The following is a 20,709-nucleotide window of genomic DNA, read 5'->3' as shown; positions in this document are numbered from 1 at the left end:
GCGAGGGCAGCAGGCAGGTTGCCTTCAGTGGCATGCCTGCGGAGAGTCCGCTGGTCCCACAGCTTTGGTGGACCTCCCACAGGCGTGCCGCTGAATCCGCAGGACCGGGGACCTCCCGCAGGCGTGCCGCCGAAGGCAGCCTGCCTCCCGTGCTTGGGGTGGCAAAATACCTAGAGCCGCCCCTGCCAAAGACACTGTGCAGCACTACAGGTATCTGCCAAGCTAGTTCTCAAAAAGCTACATTGCAAAACTCTGAACGCCCTGGCTTAGCCAACAAACAAGCTAATGAACAGGTCACTTACTTGCTCTTATGCCCCAATTTCTATTTTTCTTAAACTTAGGAAAATAAACCAAATTTCTTCAAAAGTAATGCTTTCAGAACACTTACATTTGACCAAATCAAAACAAAGGTATCTAGTCTATGTACTCATATTTGAGGACTATGAGAGAAATCGTCAGAGGCAATTTTATACGCTGCAAACATTTTAATGATTATTGTTGAGCATACACATGGGAAAATTTTTTAAATTTCAAACTGCAACAAGTTAAATAAATGTTTATAATATACAAGGAAAGTACAACCAAAAGTAAAACTTGCTTTAAGTGTGCCTTGCACCAGAAACCAGTGTTTTGTTTTTTTTAATAGCTTTATTGTTGAGCTGCACAAACACACTTAAGGATTTGATCTTTATAGCAGGGCATTTAAGAAATCAAAATATATTCCCAGTTGAAAGGAAAAAAAAGTTATGCATGATTATATGCAAAAAACAAGCCAACCCCCCTCCCCCCAAAAAAGAAAAAACAACACTAGAATACTCCAATAGTGCAGGCACCATTAAAAAAAGAAAAAGAAAAAGCTGTGATGCCCATTAACTAAGATTTAAGGAAGCAAGTTTTTGACCAGTTAGTTTAAAGCCAGCAAAACAGGGATCAGTGATGGCAACTGTAGTGTACAAGGTATTAAATGACAAACTTTACACAAATACACTTAGAAATTTATATCCGTGAACACTGAAAATCTGAAGATCTGCTCTTTGGAACAGTCAGAGAGAACCACTTTAATTTCCAGTCGTGCAAGCCCTTGAAGCATCACACAGTGTTCTGTGCCATTTACTTGCTGGCTGTGTAGTTACAGGGATTTGTTTTGTCATTAGCAGCTAACAAACTTTTTCCACGTGTTCCTAAAGCCTCACAGGTGGAAAAAAGGTAAGTCTCATCAGAGCACAGCGTGGAGATCATATTTTCTGCACACAAACACAAGAGGCTTCACTAATATCATAAACAGTTTCTCATGTCCCATGTTGCACAGAGCAATTCAATTGAGATGAAAGCCTTTTTCCATAGTAGCAGCTAGCAGGCGCTCCCTCATAATCTCCTCAGAGGAATACTCAGGCAATTTAAGGTAATGCACACAGGTATTCACAGATGGATAACTTGCATCTGTAGCATCAACCTGAGAATAGGGAAGAATTAACATTATTTATGTACTGCTATAGTTTATTGTATTATACATATATGATAAAAATACATAGGTCCTTTTGTCCTCTGCTGAATTTACAATCTACTTCATGCTAGAGTTGGCTAGGAATTTCTTTCACAGATTCCTGTTGTTTTTGACAAATTCCAAATTGCCACAATTGAAACTTTTTGCAGAAACGTATCAGTTTCAGCGTAACTCTTCAGAAAGGTTTTCCCACGTCCAGAAATGTGTAGTCAAACCAGAGAGAGAGAGGGGAACCCACCCCAGAATACCAAATAGCCCAGTGATTAGCGTACACATCTGGGATGTGGGAAATCCAGGTTCAAGTTCCTACTTTAAATCCGGCAAGAGCAAGGACTTGAACCTGAGTGTCCCACACATATTGGGTGATTTCCTTACTCACTGGGCTACTGGATATTCTGGGATGGTGCACATGCTCAGTCTCTCTCTCAATTCTGATGAAAAATTTCAAAAGGTTTCAGTTTTGCTCCAATGTAAAAAGGGAAAAATTTTGAAATCTCTAAAAATTTTCACAAGACGGGAAAACTGCTTCCCACCCAGTTCTACTTCCTACATAAAACAGTGAGATGCCAGAGGATGAATGTATCAACCAGCAAAAGGCTAGGAGAGATTGAAGTGTGCTTAGTTTACATACACCCTTCCTCAGTTCCTTTTTATGAGAATATACACGAGAGTGCAAAGCCAGAGAAGAGCTGGAGTGGAGTCTGGCACTGAAAGGCTAACAGAAAATAGTGAGAGTTGATGAGGAACTATAAGATTAACATTTATTTATGTGGCAGATGTAGATTTTTTGTAAGCAAAAAGCTTAAGTTGAGAGGTACCCTGAAGAGCCTATACCTTGCGCACAACAGTGAGCCGGGGGTGTAGGTTAGCCAGTCCTCCTGGTGGGAGTGTTGAACAGCCAGTAGTGAACTGGAGAAATGCTTTTCTTTCATCCGAAGACATGCCACACAAAACTCTCACAAATCGAAGGAAGCCAGGACTAAAAAAAAAAAAATTAGTAATATATGAACATCAACAAAATGTTTGTGATGAAGGAGAGAGAATTTTGTAACTTGAGACATTAAAACCAATGTCTTTACACAAACTTAAAGGGCAACTGTTTGTTTAAAATATTCGTGCCAGTTCATTACAGGTGAGTCTCATCTCACACGGGGGTTCCGTTCCGTGGTGAGTGTGTAAAGCGAAAACCATGTAAAGTCAAAATTACATTGAATTGAATGGCAGGCGGAATCACCCGCACTACAGGTACAGTACTAAAGTTGTTATTTTTCTCCTTTTCTTTTTTGCCAACTGCGTAAAGCTGAAATCGTGCATGTTAAATGCGTGTAAGATGCAACAGACCTGTACTGAATTAAGAAGGAAGCATTTATAAGAAAGAAAAAAGATGAAAATGGTATTTTTAAAAATTTCTTTGCCAGATATTACATGGCAAACCTACAGGGGGACATATCAATTCCCATTGTTACTACTGGAAATGGAATAACAGATCTCCATTTATTCCTAGTGTGTGAACTCGTATTTAGGTAGAGTTCCAAGCCTGCTCTTAACAGAATCCACACATAGTGGGCCTCATCTCAGTTACACGAAGGCCCCTTTAAAATCATTTCACGCCACCAGAGCGGTGCAAAGAGGAATTTGTGTAACTGAGAATTCAACCTTTGGTGTTCAAACATACCCACTTCCTGTGTTTTCACTTAATTGGTAACTCAAACAACTATTAAAACATAAGCCTCAGCCTAAATTTCTCCCCCATGATTTCCCTACAGACACCACTGTTTTAAACCCTGGTTCCCCACAAACAAAGAGACACTCCCACCCTCCTTTATATCAATGATAGAGTTAATGAACTGCATCCTGACAATGCATTAACAGTGCATCGGTCCAGCATTATGCTTAGCAAGGTCCTCATACTTTGCAAACAGAATGGGTACACACAAGACCCCAGCTACACAGCATCTTCAGTTACTATAACACCAATACACTTAAGAAAATTAATTTGTATTCTACTGCTGCAAAACCCGCTGTGGGAGCTCACAAAACTGTATGGGTTCTTTCTAGCAGCCTTCCTTAATAGAAATAAAAATTGATTCCAGGACATCCCCAAATGAATTACAATTTTAAACACCATGAAAGTAAAAATAAAACCGAATAATGTTATCTCTAAAAGTTTCTGTGGCAAGAAGCTAACACGGGGGTTATATTAACCTTTGAATGTCAATCTCATTCTTCTGTTTTTTCACCACCCCTTCCCCTCATCTCCTCAAACTCCTCATCCGAATTAAGACTATTTATTGGAGAAACACAGATTACATCCACTGCCACGCATTTTGTTCCACATAGTCTTCACGCTTATCGGCAGTCCCTTCCGATGTTTAGACTTTTCATGTAAGGAATATATGAATGTTATCATTACACATATTTCTTAAGTGATGTAAAAAACAAGGTTAGGACTAATAGGCACCTAATCTCGTGTGTAGCCAAGTTAGGTTCTGTGTAGTTGATGATATCCTCAGCTGCCCAAGATGGTGACTGATTTCCACAAAGAATCATCTGAACTTCCTCATGGCTGAAGGAACTCAGCTTCTCCATTTGGGAAGACTCGATTGAAACATCTAATTTATAAAGATACAAGTATAAAAATATAGTCACAAGATGCATCCAAAATAATTTCAGCTTTTAAACATTTTAATCATTAAACTAGAACTAATTTTTAAACTATGGTTCTTTCGCTAAGTCAAATGAAGAAACAGGATTATACACTTAAAGCAAAATGTTTAGTAATGGCAGTGTTTACTGGTCAACACTATAGTCAGCCTGTCTGCATCAACTGTTTTGCTATGCCTTTAACTCGCATTTTTATTTTTTTTAAAACGATTGTGTTTGGGTTTAAACTGAGTAAATCATCTATTCTTTTAACCAGTTGGTGCTTGGTTTAGAATTAGGATTTGTGGGTATATAACTATTTGCGAGCAATAGCATGCACCACAATACTAAATATCAGTGAGTTTAAAATGTGTCAGTATTTCCATTTTCTACATATATAACATTAGTAGTGGTTAGGAACCATAATTATTTTTCTGCCATATGCAGTTGTTTTTAAAACTGTGGTTTTGCGTGACATTCTATACCACTACATTAAATCAGGAGATCCTGAGTGCCAATGTGTCAGCTAAATGTGCACATAATCTGCTATGGTTAAAATTACCTTTAAATGCATCCATCTGTTTCTGTATGCCAGTCTGCCATGCAGAAGTCAAACATTAACTCCACATACTCCTCTGCATTATCAATAGTTACCATCTATAAAGAAAATATACACGATATGAAAAAAAGAGTTACTGTTGCATTAAACATGATGCTGAGATGGCATACTGTTAAAATCCTGTAAGGGGGTTGTTTTCTAACCTCATCTTCACCATTGGCTTGAGATCCACCGCTGTAAAACCACTATACTCTGGATGACGGGCAGCAGAAATGGAAATTCAAGACGCAAACTAAGGATGGGTTTTAATAGATTATTCAAATCACGTGACTGCTTTTGCAGCAAATATTAGATTTGTTATCTAAAAAGGATAGCATCTCATCTTACTACCACGAAAACAGCTTGTAGAACATTTACGTAAGAATGTGAATGCTGAACCATATTAGAAAGCAATGCAATGGACTACATAATAAAAATAGATTGTTTTTCTAATAGATTTGTGCATTTACACCAGAGTCCACTTTGACAAGTGTCGAACATTTCAAACACTTAAACAAAGTATCTTTATAATTCAATGTTGAAACTTTTTAGTAGGTCAACTTTTAGTTTAAAATCCTTACCAACGGAACAAACATTGCTCAATATTTCCAGGGAGATACTATCAGCAGTAGCATGAAGCCACTGAAGCTACTAGACATTTAGGCCTTGATCCTGTAACAGGCTCAGTCTGAATGGACCCCTTTGTACTCATGCAACATCTCTGAAGTCAGTGGGAATATGTGACAGTGCAGTGTCACGCCTGTAGCAGGGCTGAAACCTCAATGGACTGATAATACAGACAAATTCTACAGATCTCCAGACTCGTTTGTCACTGTTGTGGACCTGCTTTCACACACACAGCTGCCACACTAATTTGTAATCACAGAGAATCAGTGTAAACCCAATGGAGTCTGGGTTCCAGAAGAAAAAAAAAATAATATAAACAGCATATACTGGGTTTAAAGTTTTTAAACAACAAACAACGTTATTTCCAGTTAATGCCATGTAAAGGATGTTTCTAAAATACATCATAAATATGCTTGAGAAGAAACAGAATATTTACTGTTTTATTTCTAAGTAAAGGGCTTCTATAAACTGTATCAGAACAAAGTTATGATTTCATCCAACAATGAAATGCAGACTACTCTGAAGGTCCACATGGCAAACAATACATGGTGCCCAGCAAATCACTTAATATGGGAATGAAAAAACATTTTCAAGCTGCCATTATGCAAGAATTTAAGGATACAGATGTAATTAACAACCTGGGTTTTGCCAGAAAACTTGGGATAGCACCACTACTTTTAAATAAATATATCACTGTAGTCTTCAGAAATGAAAACTGAAATTTTATTTTGATTGAATTACATATGGATATTAGTAATTCCACTAAGCAGAATTGTATGAATAAATGTATGTATAAAAATAAAACAAAATCTCTTACCCTAAATCCTCTATGCTAAGCCGAGGCCCGGAACCTGATGGGTTCTTCAGCATTAATTCCTGTAGTTTTGTGTTCTTTTCGTCTTCTGAAGACCTTTGTTACTTAAAATTTGACGTCTTTTAACTGCAAGGTCTTTAATATCTTTTAAAAATCTGGCTCTATGTGGGTTTACTAATTCAAAGTCCTCCCACGTTAAAATCCATTAAACCAAGCAGGGGGTTTAGGTTTCGGGGATCAAGGATAAATTCTGACTTGGAGTCTTCTTCAAACTTCCTACTGACAGTGAATCATGTCCCTCCTCTGTAGAAGCCTCCGACTGGCTTTCAGTGCAGTGCAAGTCTCTATCACCCCCGTGATTCATAGATCAATTTACTCATATTACTTTTAATGTCACCCATACACATGAGTTTAAAGAAAGGTTTAGAAATAGGCAAATCCACCAGTCTGTTATCCTGAATGATTTAGCCAAGAAAAATGCCAAGGAAATGAAAGAGTTTGGTTATTCTTTCAAGTTCATCACTATCCTGTGGGAATGGTGCTGTGAAAAGTCACATGATCTCTGTACATAGTATCCAGGTGGTTTTAATCCACCTCAATATCAACCTGGATTTAAGGAAAAAAGGCGGATACAGTAGCTTTGTGCAAGATGAGTTTAAATATAGACACTATGTTCATATAGTCTATTATTTACCTTCTCAGAAGAAAAACATTTATAAACATCCTTCAGTTTAACAATTTGTAGAAGTGGTCTAGTCAAATGTAAACACTTCCAAGTCCAATACAATTGCAGTTCTCATTTTAGTTCAAATGAGATTTGACACTCGTTGTTGTGTGGTATCTGTTAATACGCAGTAATCCAAATATACACCTCTACCCTGACATAACTCTGTCCTCAGGAGCCAAAAAAATCTTACTGCATTATAGGTGAAACCATGTTATATCGGACTTGTTTTGATCCGCCGGAGTGAGCCAGCCCTGCCCTCCCGGAGCGCTGCTTTATCACGTTATATCCAAATTCTAATTATATCGAGTTGTGTTATATTGGGGTAGAGGTGTAGTAAAAGTAGAAGAGCAACTGAATCCTATGTTCGCTCAGCTCAGATTCCATCAACCACACACACACAAACAACACACACACACACACACAACACACACACACACACCCACCCTACATTAAAAGATAAAGTATGAAGTCAAGCACTCAATAGTTAGAAAATGCCAGAATGAAGGGGCGAGAGTTTTTTCATCAACAATGCTGAGAATTTCTTAACATGGACAAATATATTTTCCTTATCTTGTTCTCTGAAACAGCGGAGCCATTTTAGCTGAAATCTTCCAAAAAAATTCAATCCAAGGTAGACCCCTGGCATAGAAAATTTCAGCCTATATGGTTAAAGTTTGGCATAGTTATTAGCAACAAAAAAAAACAAACCCCAAACAGAGTACTGTCATCATGTGAAGTGTCAGGCAGCTTTGATATAAGTGGTATTACCAGGCTTGCCTAAAATACATGGATTCAAGACTTTCAACAGCTGGTGAGAGTACCAGCGAGCTACTTTTATTACCCTATAATATTTGTTTTTCTCTGAACAACCACAAGTAAAAATGATCCATACCTGACGTGATTCATCATCTGGAAAATCGTCATCACAAAGCCACGTTCCCAGTTCTGTCCTCTGGAATTCTGCTGCCACCAGTGCATAGAACTCCAATGTGGGCCCCAGGCCTGTTCCTTCTTCTCCTAAAAACTCCACCTGAAATAAACAATGAAAGTTAAGAATGAAAAGAAATAGTAGAAAAAGAAAAGACTCAATGTTCGTCAGCTAACTATGTCACTCATAGCTGCCTTCCATAAAAGTGTTTTAAAACTACTCTGCTAGGGAGACATGTTTTACCTCTAGAACAGACTTTCGGTCTGCATGAATCTGCATGATATTTTCAGCCCATTCCATCAGGGATTCACCTCGAGGAACTTTCACTCTCTCATGTTTTAGGCGTCCAACTCTGAATTCTCCTGGATCATCCCGTCGCACTGTACTTGTGGTCCTTGTCCGTTCAACAGTGGCCTCACGTCTGTTCTGTAGCCATACGATTGCTCTGGTAACCGAAAAAAATACAACTATTTCTTAAAATTTTAAGTTACTAACATATTTCTTTCATGGGAACGCTGAGATAAGCAGATGTGCAAGACATGCTGTTAAGCCCTAAACACTATGTGCGGTATTGATTTGTTGCATTTCTAAACATTTTCAGAGGCACCTAGAATGCTTAGATACACACCTCTTGTTGTTTTATAAATTCAGGTAATTCATTTTGCATTAACATAATGCAGCACTCTCAACTTCTGGTGTTAAATGAACAATATAGCAAAACACAACACAACACTGACCCAACGCGTAACTCCTACTTACTGCAGTGGGAGTGAATAAAAAGAAATAATGCTTTGCATTTACAGTAGTGCTTTATATCTGAAGTTCTCGAAGCAGACACTTATTAAATTAAAACTTGCATTATGTCTGTGAAATAGGAATACATTATACTGGTCATAAAGATGAGTATTATAGTTACATAACCCAAACAGACAAGCCAGAAAATGCACAAGTAAGATTGAAACACTGTCATTCACACATGTAGTTAAGAGAAGAAAAAGTAAAAACATAACAGTGTAAAGGATAAAAAAAAAATCAAGTGATTTTAGTCATAATTTCCTTAAACTGTTAGAATTTCACAGGGAAGGTCTCCCTGTTAAGTTTTTTAAGCCCTTACCAGTTAAACCAGAACATCTGCAATTACCACCACCACCTATCCAAAAGGCATTGTTTTTAATTCTCTCATACTCTCTGTCATCATCATCAACAACAAACTACTCCCTAATCTACACACTTGGCTGCGCTTCAACTGTAGGCAAGTCACTTAATATATTTTTATATAAATCTATATATCCCACAGTGCTACCAAGAGGTTTCAATTTTTTTTTAAGTGCTTTGAGAGCCTCTGTAAGTTGAAAGATATACAAAGTATTAAAAATAAATTGCAAGAATATGCTCTGGAGGATGCCTTTTATATGTAAAGAACACTGTAAAACATTTATCTTGTATTATATGCATTATAAACACATGCACATAAATGCAGAGATAACAGCCATGTGATGTGTTTCACATGCTTGAGCAGTTTCAGTTTCTCAAACCAGTGAAATTTATCACAAACCTACTTATCTATCTAACAAGGAGTTATTTCAATATTCCAAATCCCTGAGCAACTTCAATCACCACCTGAAGAGAGAAAAGACGGTTACTCACCTTTGTAACTGTTGTTCTTCGAGATGTGTTGCTCACATCCATTCCAGTTAGGTGTGCGCGCGCCGCGTGCACGTTCGTCGGAAACTTTTTACCCTAGCACCTCCAGTGGGCCGGCAGGTCGCCCCCTGGAGTGGCGCCGCCATGGCGCTCCATATATACTCCTGCCGGCCCACCCGCTCCTCAGTTCCTTCTTGCCGGCTACTCCGACAGTGGGGAAGGAGGGCGGGTGTGGAATGGATGTGAGCAACGCATCTCGAAGAACAACAGTTACAAAGGTGAGTAACTGTCTTTTCTTCTCCGAGTGATTGCTCACATCCATTCCAGTTAGGTGAATCCCAAGCCATACCTAGGCGGTGGGGTCGGAGTGAGAAGTCGCGGCATGGAGCACTGCAGATCCGAAGGCCGCGTCCTCTCTTGACTGCTGGACCAGGGCGTAGTGGGAAGCAAAGGTGTGGACCGATGACCAGGTCGCTGCCCGACAGATTTCCTGGATGGGCACACGGGCGAGGAAAGCCAGCGACGACGCCTGTGCCCTGGTAGAGTGCGCAGTCACACGGCCCGGAACATGGGCCAGCTCATAGCAGGTCCTGATACAGGAAGTAACCCATGAGGATAACCTCTGTGAGGAGATAGGAAGCCCCTTCATGCGGTCCGCTACTGCCACGAAAAGTTGGGGGGATTTGCGGAACGGTTTGGTCCTCTCCACATAGAACGCGAGAGCCCTACGGACATCAAGCGAGTGGAGCTGCTGCTCCCTGCCTGAAGAGTGAGGTTTCGGGAAAAAAAACGGGAGGAATATCTCTTGGTTGATGTGGAAGGTCGAGACTACCTTGGGGAGAAAGGCAGGGTGTGGTCTCAGCTGTACTTATCTTTGTGGAAGACTGTATACGGGGGGTCTACCACAAGAGCCCGGAGTTCCGACACCCGCCTAGCTGAGGTGATAGCAACTAAAAAGGCAGTCTTCCAAGAGAGATAAAGTAGGGAGCAAGTAGCTAACGGCTCGAAGGGGGGCCCCATGAGCCGAGACAACACCAGGTTAAGATCCGATGTTGGAGCAGGGAGTCGGACGTTAGGGTATAAACGTTCCAGCCCCCTAAGGAATCTAGACCCGTCGGGTGAGAAAAAACGGAGCGGCCATCCTCACCCGTGAAAGGTGGAGATAGCTGCCAGGTGGACCCGCAACGACGATATCGCCAGACCCTGTTGTTTGAGGACCAAACATAGTCTAAGATATTGGCCACCGAAACTTCCATAGGGCGGAGACCTTTCTCCACGCACCAACAGGAGAAACGCTTCCACTTGGCCAAGTATGTCGCTCTCGTGGAAGGCTTCCTGCTGCCCAAAAGCACCTCCCATACCGGTGTGGAGCAGCGCAGTTCAGAACCGGTCAGCCACGCAGGAACCACGCCGCTAGGTGCAGCGACTGCAGGTCCGGGTGACAGAGAGACCCGTTCTCCTGGGTAATCAGGTCCGGGTGAAGGGGCAGGGGAATTGGGTCGGCTATGGCCAGGTCCAGCAGCATGGGGTACCAATGTTGCCTGGGCCACGCCGGGGCTACCATGATCACGCGAGCCCTGTCCGCGCACCTTCAGAAGGACCCTGTGGACCAGAGGGAAAGGGGAAACGCGTAGTACAAGTGGGCCATCCATGGAATAAGGAAGGCATCCGCTATAGACCCGGCTCCCTGCCCTGAAAGGAGCAGAACGCCTGGCACTTCTTGTTCCCCTGGACGCGAAGAGGTCCACACGGGGATAACCCCACCTCTGGAAGATGGAGAGGGCGACGTCCGGGTGAAGGGACCACTCGTGCGATAGGAAGGATCTGCTCAGGCGATCCGCCAGCGTGTTCCGTACTCCGGGAGGAAGGAAGCCGTGAGGTGAATGGAGTGGGCTACACAAAAGTCCCAGAGTTGCATCGCCTCGTGACATAGGGGAGAGATCTGGTGCCGCCCTGCTTGTTGATATAGTACATGGTCGTCGTGTTGTCGTAAACACCGCGACACAACGACCTTGAAGCCGGTGACAGAATGTTTGAAGCAAGGCGACCGCTCTCAACTCCCGTATGTTGATGTGCAACCTCACCTCCTGCGGGGACCACAGGCCTGTGTTCTCAGGGTTCCCAGGTGGGCCCCCCCCAAGATCTGAGGCATCCGTTGTCAGGGACACGAGGGCTGAGGCGGGTGGAAGGGGAGCCCCGCACATACTACCGACTGGTTCAGCCACCAGTCGAGAGAATCTAACACCCCTGGGGGATTGTGATCAGCATGTCCAGGGCTGCCTTGCCGGCCGGTAATGTTCGATGAGCCACAACTGGAGGGGCCTCATGCGGAGCCGAGCATAACCGGTCACAAACGTGCATGCTGCCATATGGCCTAACAGGGTTAGACATGTCCGTATGGATGTTAAGGGGGCTGCCCGCAATCGATGAACGATCGCCGACAATGCCTGGAACCTTGGCAACGGCAGAAGAGCCCTGGCACGGTGGCGTCCAGGACGGCCCCGATGAACTCCACCCTCTGCGTGGGGATCAGGGTGGACTTGTCCATGTTGATCATGAGGCCCAAGGTAGCAAACAGGCCGGTGATCACGCGGGCAGCTGCAAACCTGCAGTTCCGACGTGCCCCGAATTAACCAATCGTCTAGGTAAGGGAACACGTGGATACGACTGCGCCGAAGATGTGCCACAACGACTGCCATGCATTTTGTAAAGACCCTCGGGGCCGTGGAAAGGCCAAATGGGAGGACTGCAAATTGGTAGTGAAGGGGGCCCACCACGAAACGAAGGAACCGTCTGTGGTGTGGCCAAATGGCAATGTGAAAATAAGCGTCCTGCATGTCCAGGGCGGCATACCAGTCTCCCGGATCCAGGGATGGGATAATGGTCCCCAGGGATACCATGCGGAACTTCAACTTCACCAGGTATTTGTTGAGCTCTCGCAGGTCGAGGATAGGCCTGAGGCCTCCCTTGGCCTTGGGGATCAGAAAGTAGCGGGAATAAAACCCCTTGCCTTTCTCGTTTTCCGGAACCACCTCTATAGCTCCTTTGTCGAGGAGCGTCCGTACCTCCTGTCGAAGGAATAGCTCGTGAGAGGGGTCCCTGAAGAGGGACGAGGAAGGGGCGGGAAGGAGGAAACGATGTAAACTGCAGGCGGTATCCCGTCTGCACCGTACGCAAGACCCAGCGGTCCGATGTCATTTGGGTCCACGCCGGAAGGAAAAACGAAAGGCGGTTGGAAAACGGGGGGAAGGATCCGTGGGGGAAACTGTTACTGCGCTCTCGGGCGCACCTTCAAAATGAAGGCTTGGGCCCAGGCGGGGGCTTAGAGGAGCTTTGATTCTGCCCCCCTTGGTTCCCCAATGCCTACGCCTTCCATTCCTGCCACGGCGCCTATTGAGGTCCTGCCGTTGGCGGAACTGGGGGTATGGCCTGCGCTGCTGTTGCTGCTGTGGCCGGAAGGGTCTGCGTTGCGTTCCCGGTGTGCATCCCTAGGGAGCGCATAATGACCCGATTATCCTTGAGACTTTTAAGTCTCGGGTCTGTCTTTTCCGAAAACAAGCCCTGGCCTTCAAACGGGAGGTCCGGATGGTATGTTGGAGCTCCGTGGAAGGCCAGACCTGCAGCCAGGAGATACGGCGCATCGTTACCCCCGAGGCGAGGGTGCGGGCAGCCGAGTCTGCAGCGTCCAACGAGCTTGCAACAAGGTTCGTGCAACCTTCTTGCCCTCGTCTAGGATGGCCGCAAATTCCTGGCGGCGTCTTGTGGCAGCAGCTCTTTAAATTTGTCCGCTGCCACCCACGAGTTGAACGCGTACCTACTGAGCAGGGCTTGTTGGTTTGAAACCCTGAGCTGCAGGGCCCCAGCCGAGTAGACTTTGCGTCCAAGGAGGTCCATACGCCTGGCCTCCCTGGATTTGGGGCTGGAGCTTCCTGTCCATGACGCTCCCTATCATTCACCGATTGCACCACCAGGGAACCCGGTGTCGGGTGGACATGGAGGTACTCGTAGCCTTTGGAGGGGGCCATGTACTTTCTCTCGACACCTCTCGCCATAGGGGGATGGAGGCCGGTGACTGCCAGATTGTGTTGGCGTTGGCCTGGATCGTCCTAATGAAGGGTAGGGTGACCCTGGTGGGAGCATCCGACGAGAGGATGGTGACAATCGGATCCTCGATCTCAGAGACCTCCTCGGCTTGTAGGCTCAGATTCTGAGCTACTCGCCTAAGGAGGTCTTGGTGCGCCCTGAGATCCAGCGGGGGGGGAGGGGGGCTACTGGACGAGGTGCCAGCCACCGCTTCATCAGGGGAGGAGGATGAGGAGACCCCCGGCAAGAGAGTGTCCAATGGGGGGTCCCCCTCGGCCCTCGCCTCTGTCTCAGGAGCCAGAGCGGAGTCTTGCTGCTTGGACCCTTCCTCTCCATCCGGGGAGGGAGGGGGGCGAGACAACGAGGCTTCCGGCACCCTGTGCTCGGCTGTCGCAGGCCTAACAGGAAGCTGTTGGGGGCCCTGGGCTTGATGGTATGCCCATGGGGTCCAAAACCCCCACTGCTGCGGGCCTTGGTCCTGTTGCGGCGGGTCTTGGAAAAGCGCCGCCTGCCAGTCGGTGCCCAACGCATACCCGCTGTCTGTCTGCGAAGACACCGACGGCTGCCTAGAAGGCCACGGCGGGGCCGACCTGGCTGGTAAGGGTCTGCGTGAGTCGGCAGCGAAGATCTTCTCGGTGCCGGGGATCGGTACCGGGAGTCATAGCGGTGCCGGGATCGGGACCGGGACCGGGGTCTGTCTCGGTGCCGGGATCTGGACCGGTACCGGCCGCCGCTTCGGTGCCGGGATCGGGACCGGGACCTGCCACCGACGCGGTGCCGGGAGGTCGACCGGGACCGGGACCTGCTACCAGCTCGGTGCCGGGAGGTCGACCGGTGTGGTGAGTGACGGCGGGACTGGCTCCTGGAGTCACGGTGCCGGTATCGGCGGCTGGAGTCCGACCGCGACCGTCTGGAGGTCGATCGGTGCCGCGAGTGCGACCGGTACCGCCGCCGACGGGCGGTGCCGGGACTGCGAGCGGCGGTGAGATCTTGATCTGCCGTGGCGTCGGGACCGGGATCGTGAGCGCGAGTCCCAAGACGGTGCCGACATCATGGGCTTGCCTCTAGATGCGACCCGCACCGGAGGTACCGGGGGTGGCGGCTGAGTAGGCTCCGTTAGGGCAATAAGGTCCCGTGCCGAGGCGAAGGTCTCCGGCGTGGATGGGACCAATAGCTCAACCCCAGATCTTATGGGGGAGCTCGGCGGCACCGGACTTGACGGACCCGTCGGGCCCGGAGTCGACGGTACCGGCGGCGCCGCGGCCGATGCCGAGGCCGGGCGCTCCAGTCGGGTCTGCCTGGCTGAAGTAGCAGACGCTGACTGTCTCGGCTCTGCACCCGGTGCCGGAGAAGGTCGGTGCCGGGGAGTCTTCCCGGTGCCGGTGCGATCCGGTGCCGGCGCCGAGATCACGGCCTGCGAAGCCGCCGGGTCAAGTGCCGCCTCCATAAGGAGAGTCTTGAGTCTTTGGTCTCTCTCCTTTTTTGTCCTGGGCTTGAAAGCCTTGCAGATGTGGCACTTGTCCGATCTGTGCGATTCCCCCAGGCACTTCAGGCACGCGTCGTGGGGGTCGCTGGTAGGCATAGGCTTCCTACAGGCCGCACACTGCTTGAAGCCCGGCGAACCAGGCATGAGCCCGGTGCCGGGTGCCGGAAAGGGCTACAGCTCCCGGCGAATAACTATCTACAACACTATTTACACCTAATTACTTACTAACTACACTTAACGATCTAACTAACACTATAACAATAACGAGAGTTAACAAGGAGAGCTAGGGACGTGGAGGACAGCTATGCGGCGCTCCACAGTTCCAATGACCAACACGGCGGTAAGAAGGAACTGAGGAGCGGGTGGGCCGGCAGGGGTATATATGGAGCGCCATGGCGGCGCCACTCCAGGGGGCGACCTGCCGGCCCACTGGAGTTGCTAGGGTAAAAAGTTTCCGACGAACGTGCACGCGTGGCGCGCACACCTAACTGGAATGGATGTGAGCAATCACTCAAGAACTGTTTCCTCCTTCTCCCTTCAAATTATACCTGCCCAAGGCCTAGGATGTTCATGATTCAGCTTTTCTATATAGCAGTGATACAGACCTCTGTGATTCATAAGCCAAATTAGTGATCAGTATTACCCAAAAGAGCCACAGTAGTGTGAATTCATTGTTTCATTCACTATTTTTATATTTTATAGATAAATATAGGCATTATTCTCACAGCAAATGACTGACCAAATATTATTTTATCAACTATAATTGGTTAATAATATAGTAAAAACAGCCTGACTGGTTAATAATTAAATCACAGTGTTTAAATATCATGTGCTGCAAAGAGCTGCAGGAGATACATTAAAATGCCACTTGCGGCTCGCAAGCCTCAGTTTGCGTATCACTGCTATATACCAGTCTATAAAATGCCAAGATTTTAAACTGAAATTTCATGGCAATGTGGAGCTAGAAAAAAAAGGAACTATTTTCATCAGGCAGAGAAAATGTCAAGCCTCTACTTCTCTGAAAGATTAATGTCAGCATGTTACAGAACAAAAATATTTGGTTTACATATAAACAAAAACTGATATAAGGGACCAAAGTCTCCTTTTCCTCTTTCTTGTGCTCAGTATAGGAAATGCTAGGGAAGGAGTCGGCAACCTTTCCGAAGTGGTGTGCCGAGTCTTCATTTATTCACTCTAACTAAAGGTTTCGCATGCCAGTAATACGTTTTAACATTTTTAGAAGATCTCTTTCTAGAAGTCTAATATATAACTAAACTATTGTTGTATGTAAAGTAAAGTAGGTTTTAAAAATGTTGAAGTAGCTTTATTTAAAATTAAATTAAAATGCAGAGCCCCCCGGACCGGTGGCCAGGACCCAGGCAGTGAGAGCGGTCAGGGGTGAGGGTGTGCATAGGGATCAGGGCGGTCAGAGGCCAGGGAACAGGGGGGTTGAATGGGAACAGAGGTCTGGGGGGGCAGTCAGGAAGGAGAAGGGGGGTTGGATGGGACAGCAGAAGGCAGTCAGTGCAAGGGTTCTGGGGATGGTCAGGGAGAAGGGGTAGTTGGATGGGGCAGGGGTCCCAGGAAGGTAGTCAGGAAGGAGAAGGGAGGGGATTGGGCAGCAGGGGGCAGTCAGGGGCACGGGTTCTGGAGGCAGTCAGGAATGAGAAGGTGGGTTGGATGGGGTGGTGGGGGGCAGTAAGGGTGGGTTGGATGGGGCAGGAGTCCGGGGGGGGGGCCCTCAGGGGGCGAGAAGTGTGGGGAGGTAGTGGCGCAGATAGGGAGCAGGAGTAGGGCTACGCCTGGCTTGCTTGGCCTCCACACAATTTTGGAAACCCGATTGGCCCTCAGGCCAAAAAGTTTGCCTGCCCCTGGTCTATACTCTCTCACAACTATGCTTACCAATGTGGTCTGTGCTGAATTAAAACATGTAATAAACTATTTGATTTGAGACCCACAATGTTATAGCATTACCTGCCAGCTACAGCACACATGCAAATTAAACTGACATGCTGAAGATCTACATCAAGTTTCCTATGGAACATCAAACCACAGGAAGACCATCCACTCCAGAGCCCCTTGGCACAGTGCATAAATAAAAAGCGGCAAGTTATCAAAAAAATCTTATTTAAAAACATTCACAGATTTTCCCTTTTCTTAATAAAGAAGTTTATTTTAAAAAACTCCTTAAATAGGGAAAGAAAACACTCCTACAATTTTCATGCTAAGGAAGTCAAAAGAAAAGTTTTACAGTGAAACTGTAAAACCTAAACAAACAATCAAGACATCTCGGAAAACATTCATTCTGATATGATCACGTCTCTTACCTTGATGCTCCAAATGCTGTGCAAGTGAAATACAGCTGTCTAGTTTCAAATGGTATTAAGAATGGACACTTGCTAGTTAACTGTTCACACCAATCTGGCAAAGCGCCACTTGCTAGTGCCAATGGTTCCTGTAATTTACATAGAAATAAACTGTTTAAAATACAGGGTCAGGTTGTCAAACAACATGATCGACAGATGCACAGAGAACAAGGTTTACTCTGAACTGACTTTTTACACCTGCTGGGGTAAAAATCATTTTTAAAATCAGTGAATGAAAAGGCTGATGAAGTTTCAAGGACTCTGTCTGAGTGGGATGTAAGGTGCCTGAAGGCAAGTCAGCCACTAAGAAACATAATGAACCACTGGAACAAGAGATGGGAGAGAAGTACCAAGGACCAACGTTTTTTTCCCCTGAGAATATAGTCTCTCCTGATCTGCTCATTAATATTGCAGGAATGATTAAGCAGAGCAAAGATAATGTAAGCACCTGGATGTCCTACACAGGACCACGAAAAAATTTGAAAGAAAAATCTGAAGACTTCAGGCAACTCATTTATAGAACCTGAAGCCATTACCTAGCTATCTGGGAAAAAAATTGAAGAAATTTTGATTGACCTTAAAGGGGACACACAAAAAATTAGTGGAGGAACTGAAGAATTTTAAGAATCAGGAATGTCAGAATTATTAGATATAAAATGTGGTTCCACTTTAAAATAGCATATCTTCAAGTTTCATTTTTATTGTGCATCAGCAACTTCATCTCAAATTTGATCAGTTTACATATAAAAAGATGGATTTTTTAAGTGCCAGTCTTGCAAGCTCAGCCTGATCTAAATATCAAGTTCTTTCTAGCTCTCAATATCAGTAATACAGATACTGAAGGCCAGATCCTTTCCTCAGTTACACCAATGCAAGCTATTGTCTTCTTGTCAGATGTTTGAAATAGGCCATCCTGATTATCATTACAAAATTTTTTTTTTCTCCTGCTGATAACAGCCCACCTTAATTCCCAAATAAATTTGTTAGTCTCTAAGGAGCCACAAGTACTCCTCGTTTTGGGGTTTGTTTTTTTTATAAATTGACTGATTTTTCCATTTTAGTAGGCTCAGCTGATTTATTTTCATGGGCTGGAGGGCACAACATTTGTGCAATCTTAATATTATTAAATTCCTCTTTTTCCATCATATTTTATATCTGGATTGGTTAGATTGTATTGCTTTAAAAAAAGAGTAATGATTTTAAAAATAGGGAAATAAGGTTACCTATGCGACAAATAAGGTCAAAAGAATCCAGAAGTCTAAATGATCAAATCAGCAATTAAAATTTCATACAACCAAAGTAATCAAGAATATAAACAGTCTTAAAATTATAGCATTTATATTATGTTTACCTCAATCTGTTGCAGAATTTTTGTAGTGATTTTTTGCTTGTGAATTCATCTGGTGGAAAATTAAACTGAAAGCTGCTCATCTCCTTCTGAAAATATGAACAGAACTTGTTGATTTTGTTTTTGGTAAAGTGCTGAATAAACCATGTTACGCTACTTACAAACCTTCTTGAGAAGTTCGTGTTGAGTAAGGGTCACTTGCAACTATATACAGAATACGGAGTAACTGTAAAACATCTTCCACGCCACAGGAATTCTGCCCACTACCAGCTTTGGCCTGAGGTTGTTCTCTTGCCAAACTAAGAATGTCAGAGTTCTGAAGAGTGGAAATGGCTCCCTGGCTTCAATCCAGACTTGGATCCATGCTCACAAAAATCCTGTAAAAAGGGTTATTAGAATGAAAATATAGAGACTAGTATTTTTACAACTGTGTATCAAAGTAAATTAATCACTTTACAAACAAAAATGGGTTACTGTGTTTAGCCTTTAAGAGAATTAAACTTTTAAAAGTACAAACAGTACTATGGTCCAGACTATGATTTGAGCGCTTTTTAATATTAATGCTCTTGACAAAAAGGCATATAAAGGAAATGGAGCCAGCAAAGACTAAACTTGATATTGGCACATGAACCATACAGCAATTTTGTAGTCACATCTCACACCCCTCCTCCTCAAGAACCTTCAAAGCTGCAAAACGAAGCACACAGCCATTCCCACCAAAAAAAAAAAGTTTGGATGCGGACATATACCTTGTATGCAGCTATGAGCTGAGAACAATTTCTGTTTTTTCCTAATACTTTTATTAGTGCCGGTTAATTTCCAGTGACGCAGGAAAGCTGAGTCTGCATTCTTCTGCAGGTAGGTTATCAAGTCATTCTTTGGTAATTCATCAGTGCCAAGGTACTGTTCCACATGCTCTATTGACCAGCAACCCTACAACAGGAACCACCAAATGTTGGTCTTTCCTGATTGTAAAGTCCTATAGATTTCACATGCATTATACACAATTTCTTTAGGAACATGCATATACAGAAGTTTTCACTCAAATTTTCTAAATATTCAAGAACTATGTTAGTGCTTTTTAAAAAAATGTTGCATTTCACAAAAGGAAATGATTTGTTTTATTATCGTTTAAACAACCACTCAATATAGGGATTAGCAAAAGTACCAAAATGAATCTTACCATTTTCCACTCCTTTCTCTTTATCATAATCCTTCATTTCTCTGTACATGATTCTAAACATGAAAACATTAGTGTCAATGTTTTTAAACAGCTTTTCAGAATAGCACAAGATATTTAAATAATGCTATCCTGATTCACTCAGAATCTTAGTACAGCCTCTACATTCTGCAGTTATACTTTATCGTTTTGTTGGAAGTTGCAAAAGAGCAGTAGCAGCAGTTCTTCCACGTAACAAGTGTGAGATGTCCCAACTCAGCAGAACACTTAAACTCATGCTCAGGGTATGTCTACACTACAATCAAGAGGTGTGACTGAAACATATGTAGACATATCTGAGCTATCCTGATGTAGCTAGATCAAAGTGAGCTCAAGTAGCAACAGCAGTGAAGCCCTGGCAGCTGCTCACATCTGTACTGTGGGGGGAGGGAGGGGGCGCTAGCACATGCAACCTCTTGTGTTGCCACGATTTCACTACTATTGTTACTTGAGCTAGTTTTGATCTAGCTATATCAAAAGGTAGCTCGGATATGTCTACCTATTTTGCAATCACACTTCCTGAATTCAGTATAGATGTACCCTGAAGCACATGACTGAAGGTTTCTAAAATAGATCAGGCTAACTAGATCAAAGGTAGCTCAGGAACGTCTACACCTGCTACAAACATACCTCCTAACTGAAGCACAGACATACCCTCAAGGAACAATACTGGAAATGGCTTCTTAGAGAAAAACCCGTTAGTTCCTTGGATACAAGGTAAG

General features: G+C 44.6%; 1 protein-coding gene across 1 annotated transcript in view; it reads right to left on the bottom strand.

Moving 5' to 3' along the window:
- Window positions 1-118: 118 nt before the first annotated feature.
- Window positions 119-20,709, bottom strand: part of HECTD1 (HECT domain E3 ubiquitin protein ligase 1) — a 98,055-nt gene continuing 77,464 nt past the window's right edge. The window contains 24 exon segments of the mRNA XM_030559995.1: window positions 119-1,453; window positions 2,339-2,483; window positions 3,966-4,116; window positions 4,710-4,746; window positions 4,748-4,804; window positions 4,910-4,991; window positions 6,190-6,280; window positions 6,283-6,387; window positions 6,390-6,422; window positions 6,425-6,460; window positions 6,463-6,538; window positions 6,540-6,739; window positions 6,742-6,780; window positions 7,784-7,943; window positions 8,085-8,286; window positions 17,382-17,509; window positions 18,772-18,800; window positions 18,803-18,839; window positions 18,841-18,857; window positions 18,934-19,111; window positions 19,113-19,145; window positions 19,518-19,556; window positions 19,558-19,702; window positions 19,945-20,004. Coding sequence (XP_030415855.1) covers window positions 1,316-1,453; window positions 2,339-2,483; window positions 3,966-4,116; window positions 4,710-4,746; window positions 4,748-4,804; window positions 4,910-4,991; window positions 6,190-6,280; window positions 6,283-6,387; window positions 6,390-6,422; window positions 6,425-6,460; window positions 6,463-6,538; window positions 6,540-6,739; window positions 6,742-6,780; window positions 7,784-7,943; window positions 8,085-8,286; window positions 17,382-17,509; window positions 18,772-18,800; window positions 18,803-18,839; window positions 18,841-18,857; window positions 18,934-19,111; window positions 19,113-19,145; window positions 19,518-19,556; window positions 19,558-19,702; window positions 19,945-20,004 — 2,218 coding nt within the window. The 3' untranslated portion in view covers window positions 119-1,315.

The sequence above is a fragment of the Gopherus evgoodei genome, chromosome 4 (assembly GCF_007399415.2).
Source record: "Gopherus evgoodei ecotype Sinaloan lineage chromosome 4, rGopEvg1_v1.p, whole genome shotgun sequence".
Taxonomy (NCBI): domain Eukaryota; kingdom Metazoa; phylum Chordata; order Testudines; family Testudinidae; genus Gopherus; species Gopherus evgoodei.
Note: the sequence above shows the minus strand (reverse complement) of the source record. Positions and strands in the feature narration are given on the sequence as shown.